A 22,240-nucleotide genomic window follows, 5' to 3' on the forward strand; every position below is an offset into this window, starting at 1 on the left:
CTTTTTAAGTCAGAATTGAAAATAATGTTTACTCTTTATGTAACTTTACATAGCGCGGCTTCAAATTTACTTAATAATACGCAATTAAATTATTCAAAATAAGCTTTCCTATGTTGCCATATGCGTTTTATTGAGAAAATTCAGACAGATTGGGAGTTTTTGTTAGAGGTGTTTTGTGGTTTGTGTGTAGCAAACGTCAAGTGGCTTGTATGCGGTTTGGTTATAGTTGTTTAATTTTGGGTTAAACAAGTTTTAATCTACAGCATTACTTCTGTATACAGCAAATATATAACATTTGGAAAGGTTTACTGAACTCACAGTCTGCAAGAGCTAATAACATGGATAAATACGAAGTGTTGACATCCAAATCCTTCGGGTTAATTTGCCGCACTTGCCTTATGCATACAGAACTGTTTTCAATTGAGGATGTGAATTGGGAAGGCATACAATTAAAGGAAATAATACTTAGTTATACGTCTTTGGATGTAAGTAGCTTGAAATTGTTCAAAAATCTGGGTAATTTCAGTACAGATTATTAATTTGTATGATGTACTGGACTCCGTTACTCAAGTATATGTACTTATTTGTCTCATGAAAAGCTTTAGAAAATCTAAATGTTATTACGTAATTTAATTTCGTCAGAAACGAGTGGTTTTTATGGCAGAACCACTACATTAAAATTAAAATTAATGCAACAAACTGCACATGTCCCCAATTCGTATTACAAGAAAATTTTCTTATAAAAACGAGTAAATCACAATCAAACTACCACAGTTATTTACTTAAATCTAAAATGAAACTAAATATATCTTAAACAACATAAAAATAACCTGTATGTAATCAATTTTACAATACGCTGGATCAAAATTGGCGTCATTCCTTTAGAGGTATTTATGGAGTACAAATGAAAAATATTTCTCGAAAAAACCTGAAATATTCGCAATAAACTTTGTTAGAAATTTGACATCAATTTACATGTTGCTTGTTATGAAACAAGTAAAATATACAGGGTGCCTGCTTGACCAGCCTCACTCTTGGAATCTCTAAAACCATAAGAGATAAGAGGTGGCTTAACTTGGGGCAAAGTTGCACATTTTTTGTTTTACATTTAGGAATGTTTTCCGGGCTTTGGTATTTTTTGTTTTGTTTTGTAAGCTCGGAAAATTYTGACCAGTTCTGAAGGTGTTRAAAAAAMCAAAATTTGAAGATGATTTTATTTTTTTCTGAGCCTAATTGAAAAAATAATTTTTTGTATACTATATGTCGGTTTTTTTCAAATATATTCAGAAGTAGTYAGAATTTTCCAGGTCTTGTAACGGCATTTCACAAAGCTGAAAAATGCTCAAGTTTGCCCCAATTTAAGCGACCTTGTATCTCGTATGCTTTCCGAGATACCGTTGGTCTGGCTCGAACAACAGACACGCTGTATACAAACCATCATTTTACTAATGGAATTTGTTATTTTGTGGCTTTAATCCGTTGAGAGCAATGATCTCTTACATGCATCGCGAATATTTTGCATTTCTGTAAGTTGTAAAGCTTGCAAGTTCAAGGTTCAYATGTACAAAACCGGAAAGCCTTGTTTTTTATATGTAGTACAATCGATCTGATGCACGGCCTGATGTTTAAACAACATTTGCTAAAATAAGTTGTTAGACCGATATAAATGTCGCCCCAATAGCTTTGCATCCCTAGTGTTAGCGATTGTTTCTACCAAACTAAACACGATCTTAACCGTTGCTGATGAGTACTGATGAGTCTCCAGTAAACAGATGTTCAGTTGTGGCCACTTTCACTGTCTTGTTTGCTTGTTTTGCTTTGCTAACATCATACCAACATTTTTTGGGTCTGTCGTGGTTTAGCGTTTTTAAGACTTTACAGAAATTACAAAACTTCATGCGTGTTCGTCGACATTGTTATAGATTTTGAGTTATGAAAAGCACCATTAGAAAACTAATCACGAATTCGCTGTAACGTGCCAATGATAGTTTTGCCAAATTATTCATGAACTGCTTTCAAATATTGATTAATTTGCAAAGTCCAAGCGCTAATATAACATATTTGAGAAACAAATGTGTATTTTTTGAAAACATTTCTTTCGTAAGCCCCAGTAACGCCTTCAGGGAAATTCCGCTATTGTTTTTCGTTGTTTATGTAACATCATTAATGTTTTTCTCTCAGTTAGACGTGCCTGATCGCTTTCCTACAACAATGTGCAGTGGGTGTATTCGGCAAATGTACCAAACCTACCACTTTCTGCACAAAAGTAAAAATTCCGAATGGCTTCTGAAGAAAATATGTTTGCGGGAACAGAAAAACAGCCAAAGTCATGACGAGTCTATGACCGAAGACACTCAGGTTGAGTCTGAATATAATCAACTGAACGCCAACCGTACGATTAATGAAGACGATATGGATGAAGCGGCAGATGAAACACTTCTAAACGACGACTCAGATATTTTGCAGGAAATCGAGTCTATTAAAAGTGACATTACGAAAATACAGGCTGATCAAAAATTTCAATTATGTGAAGACAAATTAATTGCAAAAGAAGGAACCAAAGGTAGTGTTTTATATACGTATACGGGGTGAGTAGTGTTCGTTGAGTGGAGGCTGCAGCAGGTACGAATACGCGCATCTAAAGCAAACATTTGTAGTTTTGAGTTTTCTTCTGGTAGTGATTAGCGGGACTGGTTTTGGTTCTGTTAAAAAGCAAGGCTAAGAACAAGAATAAGACTTTTGAAGAGGCTTGGGAGAGTCTCAAGACTTCAAATTTCGATGATTATGATATGATAATATTTGATTGGTCTATTACTTTTTTCTTAAATTATCGGTATCACATTAAGTTTAATAAACAGCTGGCAGACAGCTTTCTTCAATAAAAACTAAGTTCTAGGAAAATTATTTATGTCCTATGTGCGTTTGGTTTTAAAACCTGGGTGTATAAATGAAAAATATAATACTTCTCTTCATTGTTCACTATAGTAGCAATGTATTTTGTGTATCAAACGATGGTTTCAAAAGCAGACAAATTTACAGAGTATCTTTTTAGATAGATGGAGAAATCATAGAGTATGTATGAAAAGTTGGAACACGTGTGATTTAAAAAAAGCATCTAATTGCCATTCATAGGAATGCTGTTAAATGATTATTTTCTTCAGAAAACAAACATTAAGTGAAATCAACTTTTTTGAGCCAAAAAAAATCAATCATTTTGAAATAAGCAACATAATTTTTGTTTTTGACTTTTCGAAAACTGATTAGAATATCGGAATTCAAATAGCAGTTTTGTATTGGTTGTTTTTTACTGGGCTGAACTTTTATTATTAAATTTATTTAGTTCAATTTTCCAGATTATTTAAAAGCAAGACTTGCAAGGCCAAGACATAACTTTCAAGATCAAAAGCGAGAGCAAGACTATGTGCAAAAACAAGAACCAAACCATACAAGTCTTTGTCTGGTCCATGCAAGTCTTTAAATGTTCATCAATTTTCAGTAACTACAAATTTAATGCGCCGTCAAGGCATCTCAAATGTGGTCGTAATACCCGCTAAGTGCGCAGAAGGCGCACTGGAAGTGCGTCGCAATCCATTTATGGAATTTTTGTCTACAACATACTAAATTGAAAAGTTACTTTTTGGCGTATGACAAAAACTTGTTTTTTCAATAAGAACCATCTCACAATCCAATCTTGAAATAATCATCACATGAAACGTAAAACATAGCCATAGTAACAAATAATCGCAAATTTTATTAATATTTATACATCTTTGATAATTATGTCTTTCTACTTTTATTGCAAAAAAAGATTATCTCCGAAAAGGTGTAAATACCACAGTTTATGGATAAATACTATAATTGAAAAGCATCATCTTAATGAAGGCGTTGTAAGAAGAAGTCCTTTGAATAGGTTGTTAAAATTCGAAGTTAATGTATTGAATGTATTCGATTAAAATAAGACATTAATGTATGCTTTGAATTATAAGTTTCTTGTCAATAAAATTGACTTGAAGTAGAATGTTGGAAGCTGCAATTAATTGATCATTTAATGATATTTGCGTCTGCTGCAGCTTCTATAATTCCGGCGCAAGATATCGAAACATCTCACCCTGTATAATTTGCTAAGCGACTTTGTAATACTTGAGAAAACATTTCCCGGTGCATATAAAAACTTCAGTTTTGACTATTTTAAGATTTATTTATATTAAATAATGTTTTTATTCATTTAGGTTTCTCTTTTACGTGTAACATCTGTACGGCTACTTTTAACAGTCGCCAAGAAATCCAGGATCACAAGCAGGCCAAACATAGAAAATATTTTAAGTTTTCGTGCGAACGTTGTGGCATCCGATTTCAGCGAATTCAGCAACTAGTAGCTCACATAAGAGTTCATACGGGCGAGAAGCCGTATAACTGTAACATTTGTGGCAAGTGTTTTACTTTTAAGGCTTTGTTGGAAAAACACTCGATTCGCCATATTGAACTCCAAAAATCTTATCAATGTATATACTGCGATACAGGTAAGTTCTCGTTTCAATTAGATATAATTGCAGGCATATTTGTTCAAATGTTCGAATGTTTACTGATATGTGCTTCCAAGATTTGGTTTTATTTGCTTTCCAACTGAATTATGGTCGCTGCTTAGAAATGCTGATCAATAAATTCTTATTTCAAAGATTGGTAAGCTGTCTATCCAGCTCTCTTAGAACTAATGGAGAAATAAAAAATATTTTCCAAGTCGTAATTATGAATTGAAATATATCGTTTAATATGAAAAATCAGATCAGGGTGGAAGAACTTAGCCATGCTCTGGGGAACGGTTAACAAAATCAAATTGCTTTCGTCGTTTACAAATCTTATGTGACTGCTGAAGTTGAATCAGTCAAGAACAAGGCATTGTGAATGCAAAATTAGTGATTTTGTATAGAACATTCAGTTTCTGTTCGTTAAAGCTAATTTATCATCTGTTATCTAACAATTTGGCATCACTGCAATCAACCACTGTACGGTTTTGTGTTTGAACGCAAGTTTGTTCGAACCGCGTTATATAATGTACGAAATCGATCAGAAGCAGCCAATCATTTGTTTACTTGATGTTTGCGCTGCTGCCACATGTTAATACTAGAGCTGGTTAAATGTTTTGGAGGGTTTTCTAATCATTCAAAAAGTATATTCATATACACCATAATGAGCATGAATTAGGCTAAAAAATAAAGCAGGTTTTTCGCGGATCAAAAATTCTCATCAGAAAAAGTACCTAACGTAAAACAGAATATGTCTAATTATTTCAAAAAAGATCTCATATTTAAATCGAATGTACATTACAAAATTGTTATTGCATTTAGTAGAATCGCGTTTTTAATAATCAAAAGATGTAAATATATGCTTTTTAGGGTAGATCGAGCTAAGTTTATATTCGTTTTCATCCACAAAGTCCACACACGAGTCATCGTTTTCTTATGAATATTTTTGATGCGGTCAAACGAAAAACAATTTCCTGCTCATCTATGCATTTTTGATTTTAGACCCTGATTTTAGAACTTTTTATGAAGAATAACTTGTATAAGCGTATATTGGGGAATACTGTACCTATATAATTTTTAGTTTGGGTTATCAGTGAATGTTGAGCACATTGATAAAATAATGAGCAAATGTTTTTTTTTATTAAAAAAGCACAGTAATCAAACTTCGAACAAACATTCTTTGCAGTTTACACTTCCAAAGAAACTCTCCGGCAACACGAAATGTCACACACTACTGAATTATTTGAACCGACAAGCGTACCAAACCAGCCAATTCAAGATGACCCTCATCGACCTTCTGTAACGATGGTAGAGGGTGGCTACCAGTGTAATGTATGCAGTAAAGTGCTGCAATCTGAAGACGTGCTGAACGATCATTTTAGATCGCATGGACCCAAAAATCACATCTGCTCTGTTTGTGGCAAGTCCTATATTAGCAAGGAACGACTGGCTATGCACATCAACAATACACACAACAGTAAGTTTTTTACTCTACTGATTTGTCTTAAATGGTATTCCAGTTTTTAGTAATGCATATTCGTTTATTAGAGTACACTTTGGGTTTGTCATCTTATGCTTATGGCAAGCTAGCTTTATGGCAAAAAATGCGATACTGTATAGTACAATAATTCTCACATAAAACTGACCTATCGGCAGTCGGAAATTGCACAAGAATGTATTTGATCGCACATCTAAGTGGCGTTTTTCTCATTAACATTACGTAAATACTTGTTGCTTTATGTGTGAATGTACAAAGATCAATTTGATTTATCATCATCATTCTCAACGTGTCTCGGACAATCCATGGACATTCCATTCATCCGGTTCTCTCAGCTGTTCTACTCCTCCATTTCACTCCCCCTACTTTCTGGATATCGCCTTCCACCTAGTCTTCCGGGGTGTCTTCTGCATCCTCTTGGTCGCCATTCGGTCACTTTCCTAGACCATCTATTGTCCTCCGTTCTCATGAGATGTCCCTCCCATTTCACCTTCAGTCTTGCCACCTGTTGAGCAGTGTCAATTACTTTTACTTCTTACTTTTTCTATCTCGCAGTCGTATTTCCAGCATACTCGTTCGATCCTTCTTTGTGCAATTCTTAGTGTATCCATTTGAATATTTAATTTATTAATGGAGGTTTTAAACGAATTATATTGTAAGACTGTAATTCTACGCACGCTATTTCCACACCAGACAGCTTTATTTTCGACTTAAAATGGTTTCACTTCTTAAATCTTACGCCTGTATCAAGGCCTCGATTTGTGATTTGTTCTGTTCTTGGTGAGTGGTTAATGTCAACAAAACATTTTGCACAATTTCCTGTGAGAAACGAAAGCGATTTATGAAATCGGCTTCAGTAATTTTCTCTTAGGTATTTTCCATATCGAATATACCTGAAAATAACACAATTATTATTTGAATTGCATATCACAAATCTTGCTGTTTTCTTTACGAACCTTTGTGGCATGTTCAAATATAATTCTGTCTGAATTATCCCGATTAACACTGTACAATATATCGAGATCGTTATCTATATATTTAAAACAAAAATAATATAAAAAGCACGAGAAGTTGAGAACTTTCGCTCACAAAATAACTTTGGCGATCGTTCGTATGATGCCTACACTCATCTCCGACAAATTCCCACCGCATCGCCCAACAACATTAAAATGCGTGTGCATCAGACGCCCAACCGATCGGCTGAGCAACGAAAATTGCCTCCAGCGAACGTGGAGAGGCCGGCGCATCATAAAAGATCGACTTAACATACCGCCCTTACCATAAGTGTCGCTTATTCCCCTGAACTTGATACTGAAAGAAAATTGTATTTGCTCTTGCGATCAACGAGTTTTCGCTTTGCGATGCTGGTTGTCGCGCTTTTGGACGCTATATTATGTATGAACTGACGCTTTTCAATTTGAAAGTTTTGGAATCCGAATGTTTGAAATTAAAAATTTGGTATCGGCGTGTATAGTACATATTTTGCCAAGATTAAACTACTTTATAACAAAAATTACATGTTTATGAGCATTCTATCTAACAGGTACCTTTCAATACTTTCAGAAAAACATATGTTGCATTGTGGAAAGTGCTCAGACGTATTTGCAACACATAGAGCACTACAATTACATATGCGATCGCATACCGACAGAGCCAAGCCATTTGTGTGCGACATATGTGAAAAAGCATTTCGACACGAGACAAACTTTGTTATTCATATGCAAAGTCACAACGGCGACAACACTTACGCATGTAATACATGCGAGACTGGTTTCAGTGATTTCCAAAGTTTAAAAGAACATCTCGTTACACATGCCCGATTGTGAAATATGAGTGGTAATTCTAAAATATATGTATATGTAGATAGTATTATTTTTCTTAATATATTTGGGGTTTAGGAACACTATTTCAGAGACGAATGTTATATATAACACTATATACACGTTGATTCAAAATTGGCGTCATTCCTCTGGCGCTGTTATAGGAGTACAGAAAAAATTGTAAAATAAATTAATTGTTATTAAAAACTGAGAAATTTGCCAAAAACTATATCAGAAATACGGCAGCAATGTTTTTCAAGCTAATCTGCCTAATTAAGAATGCGCAAATACCTGTGGCTTCGTAATTATTTAAAACTCCGGTAACCATGGAATTATACAGACTGACAATAAGATAGACAAGGATAAAAGTTAAATTCAACAAGATTTGTTGACGAAATGTCAACCTGTTCTCATAACCTCGAATATGGGTGTTTATAATAAACAATAATTTATAATAACAATTAATTTATTTTACAATTTTTTCTGTACTCCTATAACAGTGCCAGAGGAATGACGCCAATTTTGAATCACCCTGTATATACAGGCTGTCCGGGAAAATGTTGACATGCGTTCATATACCAACTTTCAGGCAACTTTCTTAACTAGTATCTATCATATTAAAAATTAATCGAATTATATCAAGTACCTACTTTAAAAGTTTTTTTCTATAGGAACTAATCATGATACTTTCACACTCTATCGCATGAACCCATGCCCACATTTTTCGGGACACCCTGTATACACTTGCAGGTTTATACTGACAAAGTATTCATGTATGAACACTTCGATAAAATTTTCAACCAAACACAGCCATTAATTGTAAGTCTTTGTATGTAAAGGGATGATCATAAATTCAGCAGCCTTTTGTGCGTTAAAACAAAATACATAGAATATTTCTAATTTCATATCAGGAATTATTTCAATTAGCCAACTGAACCTTGTCTGCTTATCATGTGCACGATTTGGTTTGTTTAACGACAAAATCTCCAGTAAGCCCGTAAATATTTTTTTTGGGAAGGAAAAATAATCTTTTGTTTTTTTTATTCGTCTAGCCAATTAAGTATATTACAATGATCTTTCATTTGTGTAATGTACTGGACGTGTGAATTTCAAATAATGCTCGTTAAGCCCGTGTCCCATGCATCCGTTTATACGATGGTACAAAAGTGTTTTTATTAGGGCTCGGAATTTTTAAAAATCTAATATTCGAATATTCGTTTAGTGGTTTATTCGAATAGTAAAATTACTCGAATATCTAACGAATATTCGAATATTCGTTAAATATTCGAGTGTTCGTTTTCCGTTCACCGTTTTCCAAGAAGAAAAATCGTTATCTCATGTAATTTTTGGCAACTAGCCGCAACGGATAAAAAAGTGCCTTTGTCGGCACATTTAATGTATCACCGTGCAAGATTCACCAGAACTCAGACACGTAATTTTATATTCATTTGCAGGAGAGTAAATATGATTATTTTAATTTGCCTGTAAATATATGGGTATTTGTTGAAATGCTTGTAAAATATGGATCATTTATTTTATAAAGGTATACAAAGTCCATATAAAGATATTTGCACCTTGTGAGTTTGATAATGTTGGTGTATTCGAGAATTCGATTATTCGAGTATTCGAATATTCGCATATTCGAATATTCGAGTTATCACTACACATAGTTATTCGCTTTTTGAATATTCGAATACTCGAATTATTCGAGTTTGATTCCGAGCCCTAGTTTCTATTGGTCAGAGATTTTAGACGATCGTACGATCCAGATTTCTAGCTGTCCCAAGATTCCTAAATTGTACAGGTTGTCTGGTGATCCTGACCGGGGACAGACGCGAACGGAAGGTGTGAGGCCGTTCAATTAACGACTTTTGTGACAAACAATTTAAGGACTTGTATTTAGCATTAAGTTTTGTTAAATTTTTGTCTCATAAAGTCCGTTGGCTTTTTGAATTTGTATTTTTTTACAGCTCGTTGGCTGTTTTCGTGAAACCTTTTGGATTTCGCACATGTTTTCCGGTTTCAAAAGTCCTTTCGGTAACGAAACAACCAACTGTGCCAACGCGCTGACCATCATACGGCATTATCTCCTATGTCGTCATCCTCCAGCGATTTTCGTGGTTTTTTCGGAACTCCCTTACGCAAGAGCATAATTAAAATATTGGTAACTAAAGTCAGAAATTGACAAGTAATTTAAAATGTTTTTGTTTTAGATGCCGGGTGGAGTTGTTTGCAGTGTGTTTATGTGCAAAAGTAATTTAAAAAAAACAAAGGAGTGCAGAGAAACCGTCTTTTTTCTGTTCGAAAGGACCTTAAGACCTTAAAATTTACGTGTATACTTTTATAAACTTGCTGGTAACATAGCACTCTCTAACACTATTATCACTTACTAGCGGGCACGTCATTTTCTTCTTCAGGCACTTGAAGCCATATATAAAGACGAGTTTGAAGCCTTCTACTGGAGAGCACTGCCGGGGGCGTACCACGTGAATGTAAACATTAACGAAGTAGTCAGGGTTGTATTAAAAAATACACGTAAATTTTACGTACGTTGGAGTTCTAGGGTTAAGGTGAAAACTGTCGACGGTGCATGCGAGCCAATAGTGAATAGTGTTTGTGATACGGGCACGTTCTATTCAAATTCTTTTGCAAAATGCCGTTTAGATGTTCCATTGCTGGTTGTGGCAACACTTCTACAGAAGTGAAATTGCATTGTTTGCCTAGGGATCCTGAGGTATGTTGTGTACAAATGTATTCTCTGGTATAACTAATGCTTTTTGCCTAAACATTAAAGCATGTGGGTGCTTTTGACTATTTATTTCAAACATGCACCTTTTACTATAAAACTTGTGTTTTGCAGGTAAGACAAAAGTGGTGCCAGGTCCTGAATAGAAATGATTTAATTGATGTGAGCGAAAGTCATCAGCGACATAAGTTTAGAGTATGCGGCATACATTTTACCGAAGAGTCCAAGTTTGTCATGGTAAATAATCGCACAAATTTGAAGTACAATGCTGTACCATCGTTACATCTCGCAGGTAAGATATTATATTCTTCTAGCTTCATAATCTGTGATATAATGAATTTGTACAAAGTGATGTGTAATGTAAAAGTGCTGACTACAATTAACTATTATCATTTTTATTTATACTTCGATTTTGAGCAAGACGGGCTTTTTTGGAGGTTTATAGGTTATAAAGGTTATAAGCAAAGACTAGACGTCAGAAGAATAAACATTGTGCTTGTATTTCTATTGCATTGTCAATATTCAACTACCTATTTTCTTTTCAAATTATTTATTATAATTCGCGATAATGGAACGTGTTGTGCCCGAACGCAGATTGAACAAGTGTTGTGTTTCAAACTGTGAAGATAAACATAGTAGACGCCATCGATTTCCAAGAAACAAACCAGACATTTTTAAAGAATGGCTTAAAAGTATTAAGCCTCCAAATTTTCAACGATTATCTATTGAAAAGATATACAGTAAATTTTATGTGTGTGATAGTCATTTTGCTCCTGAGTGTTTTGTTCCGGGAACTCTAAGAGGACTTAAAGTTAATGCAATCCCTACACTTAATCTGCCTGAGCGCCGTTCAGGTAAGCATTTTATGATATATTACAGAAATATAACATATTTCATGCCGCTTTCGAAGTTAATCTTACTAACTAATAAATAAAATGGTTCTGCTGATCATGTACTTTATGTCTGGCGAATTTCGGCGTTCTTTTTAATTTTCCCTTAAAGTACACTTAAAATAAACCACATTCAGCGAAAAAAACCTATTCAAACTTTAAAAACTCGTGTCCAAACGAACCGGCATTTATCGTTGAAACTGCGATTGTGTTGTATACCGTTAAATCTTGTTTTAAGAACTAACTATCAATGATTCGACAGAAAATTTGGCCTATGATCCACTGCAATAAAGTTTTTGCATAATTTTCGAACGTATTTGAATCCTCATTATTGATTGCGGTTATGTTCATAGAACAAGGCTTATATAGAAATGACTCTTACTCTTGTAGAAAGTGTGGCGCGCCCTGGTGGCTGAGAATTAAAAAATTCAAACAAACCTGTATTATGACCCCACTATACTTGCTTATTTTTAATTGTGTCGCAAGGGGCAGCTGATAATAGGGATAAATGACACAACTACATAAAAATACATATAAATATATATATTACTTGTTGTTTATTGTTTATATAAATACTTTTTACAGATAAAAAAATCTTTGGCGCATTTTTAGGAATAACTTTAAAACATACGCCTTTTGTGATAGGAAGCAGTGCATTTTATAACAGCCTTCAAGACACCAATAAACAGCTACCATCTTCGCAGATTATCGACGATTTATGAAAACAGATAAGGAAAAAGATAATCTGAAAATATGAAAATATCATTATTCATTTTGAACAGAGGTTTCTGTTTAAATATTAATCTGTAATTCTACATAATACAGAGGTATTAAGTACCGGTTTCAGCGGTGAGCAACCCGATGCTATGAACTAGCTCTAATGAGAAAAATATCCTGTTTTCCATTTATTTGTTTCTTGATGAAAATGACACCTGAATAATAAGCATATTTCGATTTACCCAACAAAATATTCACAAATTACGTATTGGAGAACATGGGGAAACATATCACAATCTAGTATGTGCAGGAAGCATGAGGCACGAAATCATACAACTTATCTCAGATTATATCGTCAGAAATGAATAAAATCGACATAGGCTTTTTTTTGGATGATAGCGAATACTCAACATCGACAGACATCTTGTCCATGACAAACCCACAAACAACAATGGGGAAGATTTATTTGACATTTGACTTGCGTTATCGCATTCATCCACAGAATATTTCCCTGCAGTGGGTTATTTCATAGTTTGATCTGTAGCTCTTTATCGTCTGTAGCGCCTCTGGCGACTATGAAATCAGTCGTTCTCGGTTAAGTTTTTAAGTGAGAGTTCCCAAGGCAACATGTGTCCCATGCATCCGTTTATATGATAGTAGCATGATATGAAAGTGTTTCTATTGGTTGGAGAACTGTCAATTCGACCGTCGTCGTACGAACTGACAGAGCTTCAACCAATAGAAACCCGTTCGTATCATCGTACAAACGGATGCATGGGACACGGGCTTTAGACTCAAAGTCGTCTAATGGTCTATTTTTCTGCCCTCGTTGATATTGCCACAAGCAAAACACTATTTTTTAAAAAGCGCAAATTTCATGCAAATATGCTACTTATACAAACACTATACCGTGAAAGCAGCGCTTCAATTTTTAACACTCCTTGTTTCACCTTGTACATGCTTGCAAAAGTACGCTTTTGAAAAAATTACAAACGTTAAAACGTGACAGCTTCAATGACATTGACATAAGATTTAAAATATGAAGTTGATACTATTTATTTTTGACAATTCTTATTTATAACTTATGATTCGTGTTATGTTTTTTATTCGAACAGAAAATGTTCGATACGAGGGCGAAAATCCGGTTTTACGGATTACTGGACCTCTTTCGTAACCAGCTGGCAACATACTCTAGCTGGTAGAGCCAATAGCAAGAAAGAGGAAGAAGAAAAATCTATTGTTTACTACAATCGTTAACCTCACTTAATCGGTTTTCGATTTCTGAATATAAATTTGACTATATTCTTACTCTCATTAGGGGTTTAAGTTCCTAGTTTGTGGTTTGTAATGTGATCTGAGTTGGTAGTGAGAGTGTGCTATAGATTTACCGGTGTTCTCTGTTTAATACCCAGACAAAAAAGTTCGCAAAAATGAAGTGCCTTATTTGTGGATTAGATAACGATGATGTTAAAAGATTGCACCGTTTTCCGGTTAATCTGAAAAAGTACGTTCCTTCTCACTGTTACGCACTGAAATGTATGGTAATTTTATAGGCTCTAATTCCCTTGTTAATTTTTGTAGATCAAAGATTTGGCAGGATGCATTGGGAATGAAATTTTCGGGTATTACACTACATAATTACCGGTTATGCAACAATCACTTTTCTCAAAATTATTATACAAATTCGAGAGATTGGAGACTTGTTCGTCACGCAGTTCCAAATAGATTTATTGGAAATGAGTGTACCTCTAGGGAAAGCTCTATTGCAAATGTAGCACCAGCTAAACCTGATAGTTTGGTTGAAAATGCTCCATTAACTATTAGTAAGTAAATACAAACTAGCATTATTCAGTGAAAGGTCAGATTCTGAGAAAAGCCTGACTTAATAAATTGACTGTTGCTGTTGGAAATGGGGTTTGTTGAAAAGGTTGCTTGAAACGTTCCTTAATAACTTTACATTTGAAACAAACATCAGCACTAGATGCTCACAATTTTTAACGTAGTGACCTGTCGTGGTTAAGATGCACAACTCGTAAGGATTTTATTTCCAATTCCAATTACTCAATTAATCACTAATTACCGTGGCGGCGCATTAAATGTTTTTCAACTCACATTTTGGATCGGGTCATAACGAGTCGTGCCGAAACTATGTGAAATACATTTAGCCCCCCAACTATAAATGTACGAATACTTTTTTGGCATGGTCGGGTTGTCGATCCAATTGCGAGTTTCGCAATTGGATCGACAACAACAAAACCAAGCAAAACCGTCCAGAATTAGCGAATCGGAAGTGCCTCATATTTCCTCACTACAATGCGCTGCCTCATGTGTCTTTGACAGTTCGACAAAAGTTTTTGGAGCTCGGTTAGGATGTTTTACCCTTTTTTTTAACCCCACCCATCATACTCAACAGACATCGCGCCCTCAGATTTCTACTTACTCATATCTATTTAATAATTAAGTTTCACGAGCTGTAATTTGGAAAATTGTCCCTTTGAAGACCCATAATTCCATAAGGAAGCCAGATAGGATTTTTTTTATTTGAAGTAGTGGCCTAATTTTTAGGTCTTCTGTACGCCCTATCATTGTTGATCAACAATTTACAAATCAAATTTAATATCATATAACGCTGACAAACACAAACTTGATACTGATCTAGAAGGAAAATGGGATGTTTGTATACCGGGTGTAACATTTAACTTGAGACATCTCAATATCTCGAATAATAAGGAACCTAATTTTGTCATCAATGTATTTCCCCCGCGTAATAATACGATACTAAACATGTTTTCGAAGACTGCTTATTATTCAATACATTGCAATCTCTCAATTTAAATGTTACACCCGGTATGCACCGATGTTATTAGAAGAAAAGCATCAATGATAAACATTTTTATTATAGCAGATACAAAAAAACACACTCATAAATGATAAATATATTGTACCGTGGATGGCCGGGTATCGAACTCTTTCTTCAGCTTCCAACTTTCATTCACCTCGGTATAACTTTAAATGCGGGACAGGAACAAACTAACTTCAAAATTACCGTCAACTTCACAAACAATAACAAGAACCGACGAAAAACTCGCTCTTCCGACTCACGGGGTTCAACCTCTTCTGCACACGATCGCTCCTGTCACTTCCCTCTCTGTGTGGTTCTCGTCGTCGCTTATATAATTTCCTCCAGGTAACCCAGATGGTTCTCGAAATCTCCAGAACAGGTGCGAAACTTCCCGCTTGTCAGTGTCATATTTGACAGTAAATGGGGTCCAAATGGGGCTCCCATTTACTGAAATACCATGAATTTCGATCCCCCATTTCAAACGTGAGTACCCCAGGCCATTTCCGTTACAATATTTATAATAATAGAAATACGAAACACAAATTAGATATTATAAACATGTATAATAACACGAATATGAAAACACGCTAAAAATCATATACGCATTTATTAGAACAGAAATACAAATGAAAATAAGGACAGCCTATAAATGATTTTAACATTAAACAGAAACAGGACAAACACACGTATGACTGATAAAAAATTTAAACATGTAAAAATTAAAATTTGAAAAGCATGTAAAAATGAAAAAATAAACAATTTTGGCGCAGGTGTGTTAAGTTTTTTATTGTTATAAACATTTTTTGTTTGTTAACAGCTTCTTCTTTTCGGGAGTTTCGAAATTGAGATTCTATAAACTGCTCATTGCATACCGAATAACGCCTTCTAACACATGAGGTAATTTAAACAATGCTGGATTATTCACAACGTCCATCTAGTGTTGAAACATAATCGTACCTTGAACAAACATGTGGAACTCACATTCGGATTCCCGTTATGATTTTTGCATGATTAAAATGCACAATTCTGATAATAAAGTCTAGGCATGATTTGAAACAATAGATAAATGAAACAATTTTGTGATCATGTGACGGCTCGTTCCACCCTCATGACAAGTCAATGGAACGAACCGTACAAAATTAGTTCGGTAGACAGAGATTAGAGATTAGAGGCGTGTCAGAATAGGTGGAGTAGTTTGCTACTCAAGCTCAAGCTGTAAGTAAAAAATATTTGCCGATGCCGAAAATATTTTCCGCAACAGCATTCGAATTGACGACACAAGTTTTTTTTATTTGTTAGCAAAGACGGTATAGGTACAAATACATGTGGAATACCCATGTAGGCATTTCCAAGCTTATTTTTACAATGGCGTTCTGAACAAAATTAGTTAATTAAATACTTAAATTAAAATGAAATGAATATAAATATATGCAAACTTAACGTCTTTTTCATTCGAATTAATTAAAAACCGTCATTTTTTATTTATGATTTTTTTTGTTAATCTGTATATTTTTTCACTACATAACTAAAGTATTTTATGCCTATTTTTCGCGTATTAATTTTGCTTTTACTTTTTTGCTTCTACATTTTTCCACTTCAGAATTGTAATTATGATTTTTTATACCTGAAATCTTTCAGCGAGTTCAATTTTGTTACATTTTCAGCAATAACTTAATTATCATACTGTAATTGTTTAAAAGAAAACCAAAATTGCTAAATATTGCAGCAACTCTCCGTATAAGTCAATGAGATAGAAAGAGACATACACTCATCAGGACAGAGGGTTGCCTACATTTTGATTTTGTCTCACTTATCGTGTATAGCGTCCGTTCTATAGAGAAAGTAAAATATTAGTTATTTTACTTACTCTATGGTCCGTTCCAGGTTTGTCTTTATCTATGGTACTTGTATACAGTGGATCTTGTATATGTTTCATATTTTATAGTTTGGAAGGAAACTAACCTGCAATATTGAACAACGGTAAGAAAATAAAATTCTAGGTACTAAAGATGTGTCGTTTTGCATAAAATATAGATAACTCAAAGGAAAGACCATTGACTTATTTATCTATTGTTTCAGATCATGCCTAGACTTTACTATAAAAAGTGTGCATTTTTATCGTGTAAAAATCATAACGGGAACCCAAATGTGAGATTCCACATGTTTCCGCACGGTGCGATCCTGTTTCAACGGTGGATGGACGTTGTCAATAATCCAGCATTGTTTAAATTACCTCATGCTAGTGTTAGAAGGCGTTATTCGGTATGCAATGAGCATTTTATAGAATCTCAATTTCAAACTCCCGAAAAGAAGAAGCTATTAACAAAAGCTATTCCCAAAAGCTTTATAGCTACTTCTAACATTTTTATCTCACCAGCAAATGATCCACGGACAAATCCAAACACAGGTATGTTACTTTTTTTTCACGTTCAGGTTTTCCATATAAAACTAGTTTAAAAGGTATAAAGGTAGATTTATATTCAAAGCGTTCGGGTGTGTTCTTATCGCTTTCTTACCAAATGTCACTCGATTAAAATTATCTGTTTACGTTTCGCAGCGCCCCCATTAGTAGTGGAATTCGCGAATTCATGTACCGATGGGGGTGTAAACAAATACTCGTTATCAAGTGGCATATAAACAATGACCATGACAACATGTAAACAAAATGATTGTCAAATGACTCGTTAAGGTTATATTTTTTTAAGGACTTTTCAATTCGCTTGAAGCAGAAGTTTGCTTTGATTAACTTAACCTCGAAACCAACTAACGCGTGTAAAACAAGGAGTCGCGAGTAGTTTCTTGTATCTGGTATTCTTTTATCTATTGTCATGGCTGATTTCATGGGAGAACTTAAGCGCGCGAGGAAAAAGTGTTCAGTGCCCGGTTGTAAAACCAAATATAGCAGGTTTTTCACATTTCCTAATCCTAGTAAGAAACCGGTCTTGTTACAAACTTGGTTAAAAGCTGTTAACAATCGGAGTCTATTATCGGGTCCTCCAGATAGAGTATTGAAAAACAAGTCGATATGTGCGGAACATTTTGAAGCTGAGTATTTAGTGTCTGGTGTTAGAAGCAGAGGTCTAACATGGAATGCTGTACCAACTTTAAACCTTAAGTCAGGTAACTAACAAAACATTAAATAGAATAAGCGTTAGGTAAATGTGAGTCGACCGCCTCCTCCGTCACAATTCAATTGCGGCCTGTCTTACGGGGGCCTCGATTGGATAAAGCCTGTGTCCCATGCCGGTCCGCCGTCGAACGAAGCCGCACAAGTGGGCGCCTATTGATATCATGGTAGACATTGTAGTGCAGGGAAACCCTAGTTAGAGGGAACTCCATTCTGCTAAAAAAAAGCGTGCACAGCGGAAGCGCGCGTATAGGGCAGAGAAACCCCATATTACAGGGAACCCCCATTTTGTTGGTGTAAATAAGTAATACTTTATGTGAACAAAATCCGGCTGATTCTAACTTTTGATTATATACAAACGTGAATTAAATTTTTTGTTGTTTCGTGTGCAGATATGTTCCTTGTCTTGCCAGAACTGTTGACTGTAGAAGAACTATTTTGCAAGTGCTCGGTGGTTCTCGAATTTAAGAGTGTCCCATTTGACTAACCGAATTGGTATTTCGCGCTTATTTGGGAAAAAAATTATTGTTTGGTGAATTGTGGACTATTTTATCCCCGTTTTTCATCCATTCTTTGCCGCTTAAGGATCTAAGAATGCTCCATTAAGCGGGCCAGAAATTCGGTAATTTCTAACCCACAACTTCCTTAAACTGTTAATTGATAGCCTTTTGTTTAACTTCAATTTTTTACTTTAAGATGTGAATTAAAATTTTAACTTCAAACTTTAAACTTTTCCTTGCTGGTTCCGGTCAAATTAGAATTAAGTTTTGGTAAATATCTTTCTCATAAAGCCAGTTGGCTTTTTGAATTTGTATTTTGTTACAGCTCGTTGGCTGGTTTGTGAAACTTTCTGGATTTCGCACATGTTTCCCATTTTCAGACGCCCTAGAGTCTTTTGGATACCGAACTAACCAACTTATTATAAAGAAAATGCCAACTAATTGCAATCTTACGCAATGAAAACGCGGTGGGCCTTTATAACATGAGAACAAACCCAAAACTACAAGCACCAAACTCTAGAAATGTCAACTGATTCAATATTAAAGGGTTCAATAATTTAAACTGGCAAACTTGTGACGTAATCCCGCGCACTCCCCCACTGGTCCAAAGTTACCGGGCAACTTGTATAATTTAGGAACCTTGCTCAAATGTAAAGTAAATTAATGTCAAATATTACTCGTGAAGTGCAGCTTATAATTTGGCCTTTTGAATTCGCGAATAAAACGTTTGTTTTCATAACTGAAGACAGAAGTTTGTTTTGCTTAACGTAACCTCAAAACCGACTTGCGCGTGTCTAAACAGGGCGTCGGGGTAGTTTCTCGTCTTATCTTTTATCTGGTATTCTTTTATCTAATGGCATGGCTGATTTCAGGGGAAAACTTAAACCCCCGAAGAGAAATTGTTTATAGTGCCTGGTTGTAAAACCAAATTTAACAGCTTCTTCAGTTTTCCTCATCCACACAGAGAACCGGCTCGGCTACAAACTTGGTTAAAAGCTGTTAATTTGTCTCTATTATCGGGTCCTCGAGATATCGCAGTGAAAAACAAGTTTATATGTGCTGAACATTTTGAACCTAAGTATTTAGTGTCTGGTGTTAGAAGCAGAGGTCTAAAATGAAATGCTGTATCAACTTTAAAGCTTAAACCAGGTAGCTAATAAATAAGTTTGTGTGCCAGCCTTGAAATCATTAAGTATTATTTGGAAAAGAGTTGCCGACCAAAGAAAGGTTACATTTGAGATAAATAACAATACGTTGAGGGCAGTCGCAAAAACCAGCACTTTGAGGCCCCTAAGGCCCGTTGCACCTCTAATAAATAAGCCTGTCTTTTCGGAAAGCCGAGTTTAATTGTAGAAATCGTTTGCACGGTTTAAGCCTGGCTTAAGGAACGAAAAGCTCGGCTTCAATGATAGGCCAAGCAATAGAGGGATTGTCCATGACATAAATCCTATTGGAAAACCACACATACCATCACATGAAGGGCACTCCGTACCTTATTTGCGGTATGTTTTGGACCACTAAATGTAATTTATTAATTTTTTAAAAACTTATTTTACAAACAAAAAATCTCATTTTTTAGTGTCTTGCTCGTAAAATCGACACCATTGAAGCAATGTTAATAGTGTCCATAGTTGAATCGTGGAGCATGGAATTACGAAGAGAATGGGATGTCGATCTATTTGATTGGATAATTAGAACCGGAGAAAACGCGAAAAACTACGTTTTCTTATATTTTAAATTCCAATCGGACAATCTCAGGCGCAAGCATCCCTCGGCGGAAAATTGCTAAAAAATTTGAAATCGAAATTGTCCGAAAACTATTAATCAAACCGAGTACAGCTTTTGGACGCATGAAGTATACATATATAAATAGCTACCCTTGTACAAAATTTGAGCTAGTAATTTAAAAAAAAAGTTTTCAGTTTTTTAAAGAAATCGTAAATTTTTCCGGTTTTTATCGAGTTTTCTCCGGTTCTAATTATCGTATCAGGTAGATCGATCCCTCATTCTCTTTCATTTTATTATTTTTATCTATATTGCTTGGCCTATGATGCCTACTCAAGTTGACGGCTTAAGCCCGTGTCTCATGCATTCGTTTATACAATGGTACGAAAGTGTTTATATTGGTTGGAGATCTGTCAATGTCTTGCGCGGATTTAAACTGTTCTTTACGATAAAACCAGAAAAAAAACTAATAATTCGAAGGGTCAGAAACGACACAACCACCCCAAGTTTGTAACATTACCGATTTTTTTATTAGGAAATGTGAAAAAGCTTTACAACGGGGTACTGAACAATTTTACTGTGACGTGTTTCAGTTCTCCCATGAGATCCATAGATGAAGACAACTATAGATAGCCCACTCCCTTGCACAAAATGATAACCAGGTTTTTACTGACACTGTCGCCATCTATTAGCTGCTTCCCTCTCTAACGTCATTGGCCCAAAATACCCCCCACCCCTCCGGGATGTTCAGTGGTCATTGCTGGGTTTGCGTCCTTACTACTATGTATTCAGGATTTGCTATTGTCGGCGAGCCAATACTACAATTGAGATTAAAAGATGCTTAATATTCAGTTCGATATATTTGTAATATATCAAATTGAACATAAACATACTCCTAATTTCAATTGAAGTATTTCGGCGTAGCCACAGGTGCTTGAATATGTTAATAAAAACTCTATAAACATTTACACATTTTTATTGCAGTAAATAAATAGGCGAAACGCCAATTACCATTATATTGTGAAAGGTGTTTGTTATAGAAACCAGAAACATTTGCTCAAGAAGCAAAATCATGTTATGAATGAAAAATTCAGAAATTAAACATTTACCTAATTCAAAGTAGCAAAACAAATTCATTAATTTAGTTCAATTATTAATTCAGATACATATTTAGGTATGTGTATGGATAACATAATTACATATATAGGTTTTCTTGTTGGCGATGTACCAAATTCTTTACGCCCTAATACAAAATTTTGTTGCGAGCCGACAAATGCTTCTGCTGTGTAACTCCTACTGCTTTCAAATTAAGTCTCCTTACCCCTAAAAAGAAAAAATATGTTACTATATTGAAGAATTATATATTATTAGTAGGATAATATGTACTTGATAGGTTGCTAAATTTACATCTCACTTCCTTACAATTAGTACTTACTCGGAACTGTGGCGATATTTGATGTGCCATGAACATATTCAAGCGATGGTCCAGGAATATCGCACAGTTTGACTATGGGTTGCACCAAGCGTCTTTTGCCAGGAAGCTATTCTCTATGGAAGCAGCACCTTGGAAACCTTCGAAATATATGTAGTATGTAGAGTGAATAATGTATGTAGTAATCTTTAAAACAAGACATACGAGTCTTCTAGGCAATGAACACCTGAAAATATTGTGTCATAATTTAAATACGAAAAATGTATGAGACCATGCACCATGTTGGCGTCCTTCAGCAATCAAAATGTAAATAATTCTTGTAATGCGAAAGCTTACCGTTTAGAACAAATATCATCGCACTGATAGGCACACAACAAGGTCTAAAACTCATGTTTTAATAAATTATTGGTCGCAGAAAGC

General features: G+C 35.0%; 2 protein-coding genes and 3 long non-coding RNA genes across 15 annotated transcripts in view; 2 read left to right on the forward strand and 3 right to left on the reverse strand.

The window, feature by feature from the left end:
* Positions 1-156: 156 nt before the first annotated feature.
* LOC125503859 (zinc finger protein 658-like) lies at positions 157-10,124 on the forward strand. Of its 2 annotated transcripts, XM_048664905.1 has the most exons (6): positions 157-485; positions 2,182-2,563; positions 4,230-4,520; positions 5,710-6,000; positions 7,585-7,857; positions 10,055-10,124. In XM_048664905.1, exons 1-5 carry the CDS (start codon positions 339-341, stop codon positions 7,845-7,847), a joined length of 1,374 nt encoding a protein of 457 aa, XP_048520862.1. In that variant the 5' UTR covers positions 157-338; the 3' UTR covers positions 7,848-7,857; positions 10,055-10,124. The 2 variants fall into 2 exon arrangements, with proteins under 2 accessions (XP_048520862.1, XP_048520863.1); XM_048664906.1 differs by lacking the exon at positions 10,055-10,124 and having other exon boundaries at positions 7,585-7,927.
* LOC109540276 lies at positions 6,044-10,407 on the reverse strand. The gene is made up of 2 exons (XR_002172175.2): positions 10,232-10,407; positions 6,044-6,914 (listed from the first exon to the last, which is right to left on the reverse strand). It is a non-coding gene; the product is annotated as an uncharacterized LOC109540276 (long non-coding RNA).
* A 4-nt stretch (positions 10,408-10,411) lies between these two features.
* Positions 10,412-22,240, forward strand: part of LOC109540269 (zinc finger protein 883) — a 35,180-nt gene continuing 23,351 nt past the window's right edge. For 2 of the 10 annotated variants that reach the window (XM_019908566.2, XM_019908564.2), the window contains exons 1-2: positions 16,925-17,016; positions 17,116-17,443. Coding sequence is in view for 6 of the 10 variants with exons in the window: in XM_019908564.2 (XP_019764123.1) it covers positions 17,119-17,443 (325 nt within the window). In the remaining 4 variants the exon portion in view is untranslated. The other 8 variants (XM_019908573.2, XM_048664898.1, XM_019908565.2 and 5 more) reach the window with 8 other exon arrangements.
* LOC109540277 lies at positions 15,629-17,495 on the reverse strand. Its single transcript, XR_002172176.2, has 3 exons — positions 17,411-17,495; positions 16,904-16,998; positions 15,629-15,993 (listed from the first exon to the last, which is right to left on the reverse strand). It is a non-coding gene; the product is annotated as an uncharacterized LOC109540277 (long non-coding RNA).
* LOC125503860 lies at positions 21,349-22,018 on the reverse strand. The gene is made up of 2 exons (XR_007281113.1): positions 21,824-22,018; positions 21,349-21,711 (listed from the first exon to the last, which is right to left on the reverse strand). It is a non-coding gene; the product is annotated as an uncharacterized LOC125503860 (long non-coding RNA).

The sequence above is a fragment of the Dendroctonus ponderosae genome, unplaced genomic scaffold, assembly GCF_020466585.1.
Source record: "Dendroctonus ponderosae isolate FM_Combo_2020 unplaced genomic scaffold, Dpon_F_20191213v2 Dpon_F_20191213_3, whole genome shotgun sequence".
NCBI classification, from domain to species: Eukaryota; Metazoa; Arthropoda; class Insecta; order Coleoptera; family Curculionidae; genus Dendroctonus; species Dendroctonus ponderosae.

What these genes read in the sequence shown, in the direction of transcription:
- LOC125503859 (XM_048664905.1), top strand. Translation starts at nt 339, where the DNA reads ATGGATAAATACGAAGTGTTGACATCCAAATCCTTCGGGTTAATTTGC. An exon ending in TTAGTTATACGTCTTTGGAT is followed by an intron (nt 486 to 2,181) that starts GTAAGTAGCTTG and finishes TTTTTCTCTCAG; the next exon opens with TTAGACGTGCCTGATCGCTT. An exon ending in ATGTATATACTGCGATACAG is followed by an intron (nt 4,521 to 5,709) that starts GTAAGTTCTCGT and finishes CATTCTTTGCAG; the next exon opens with TTTACACTTCCAAAGAAACT.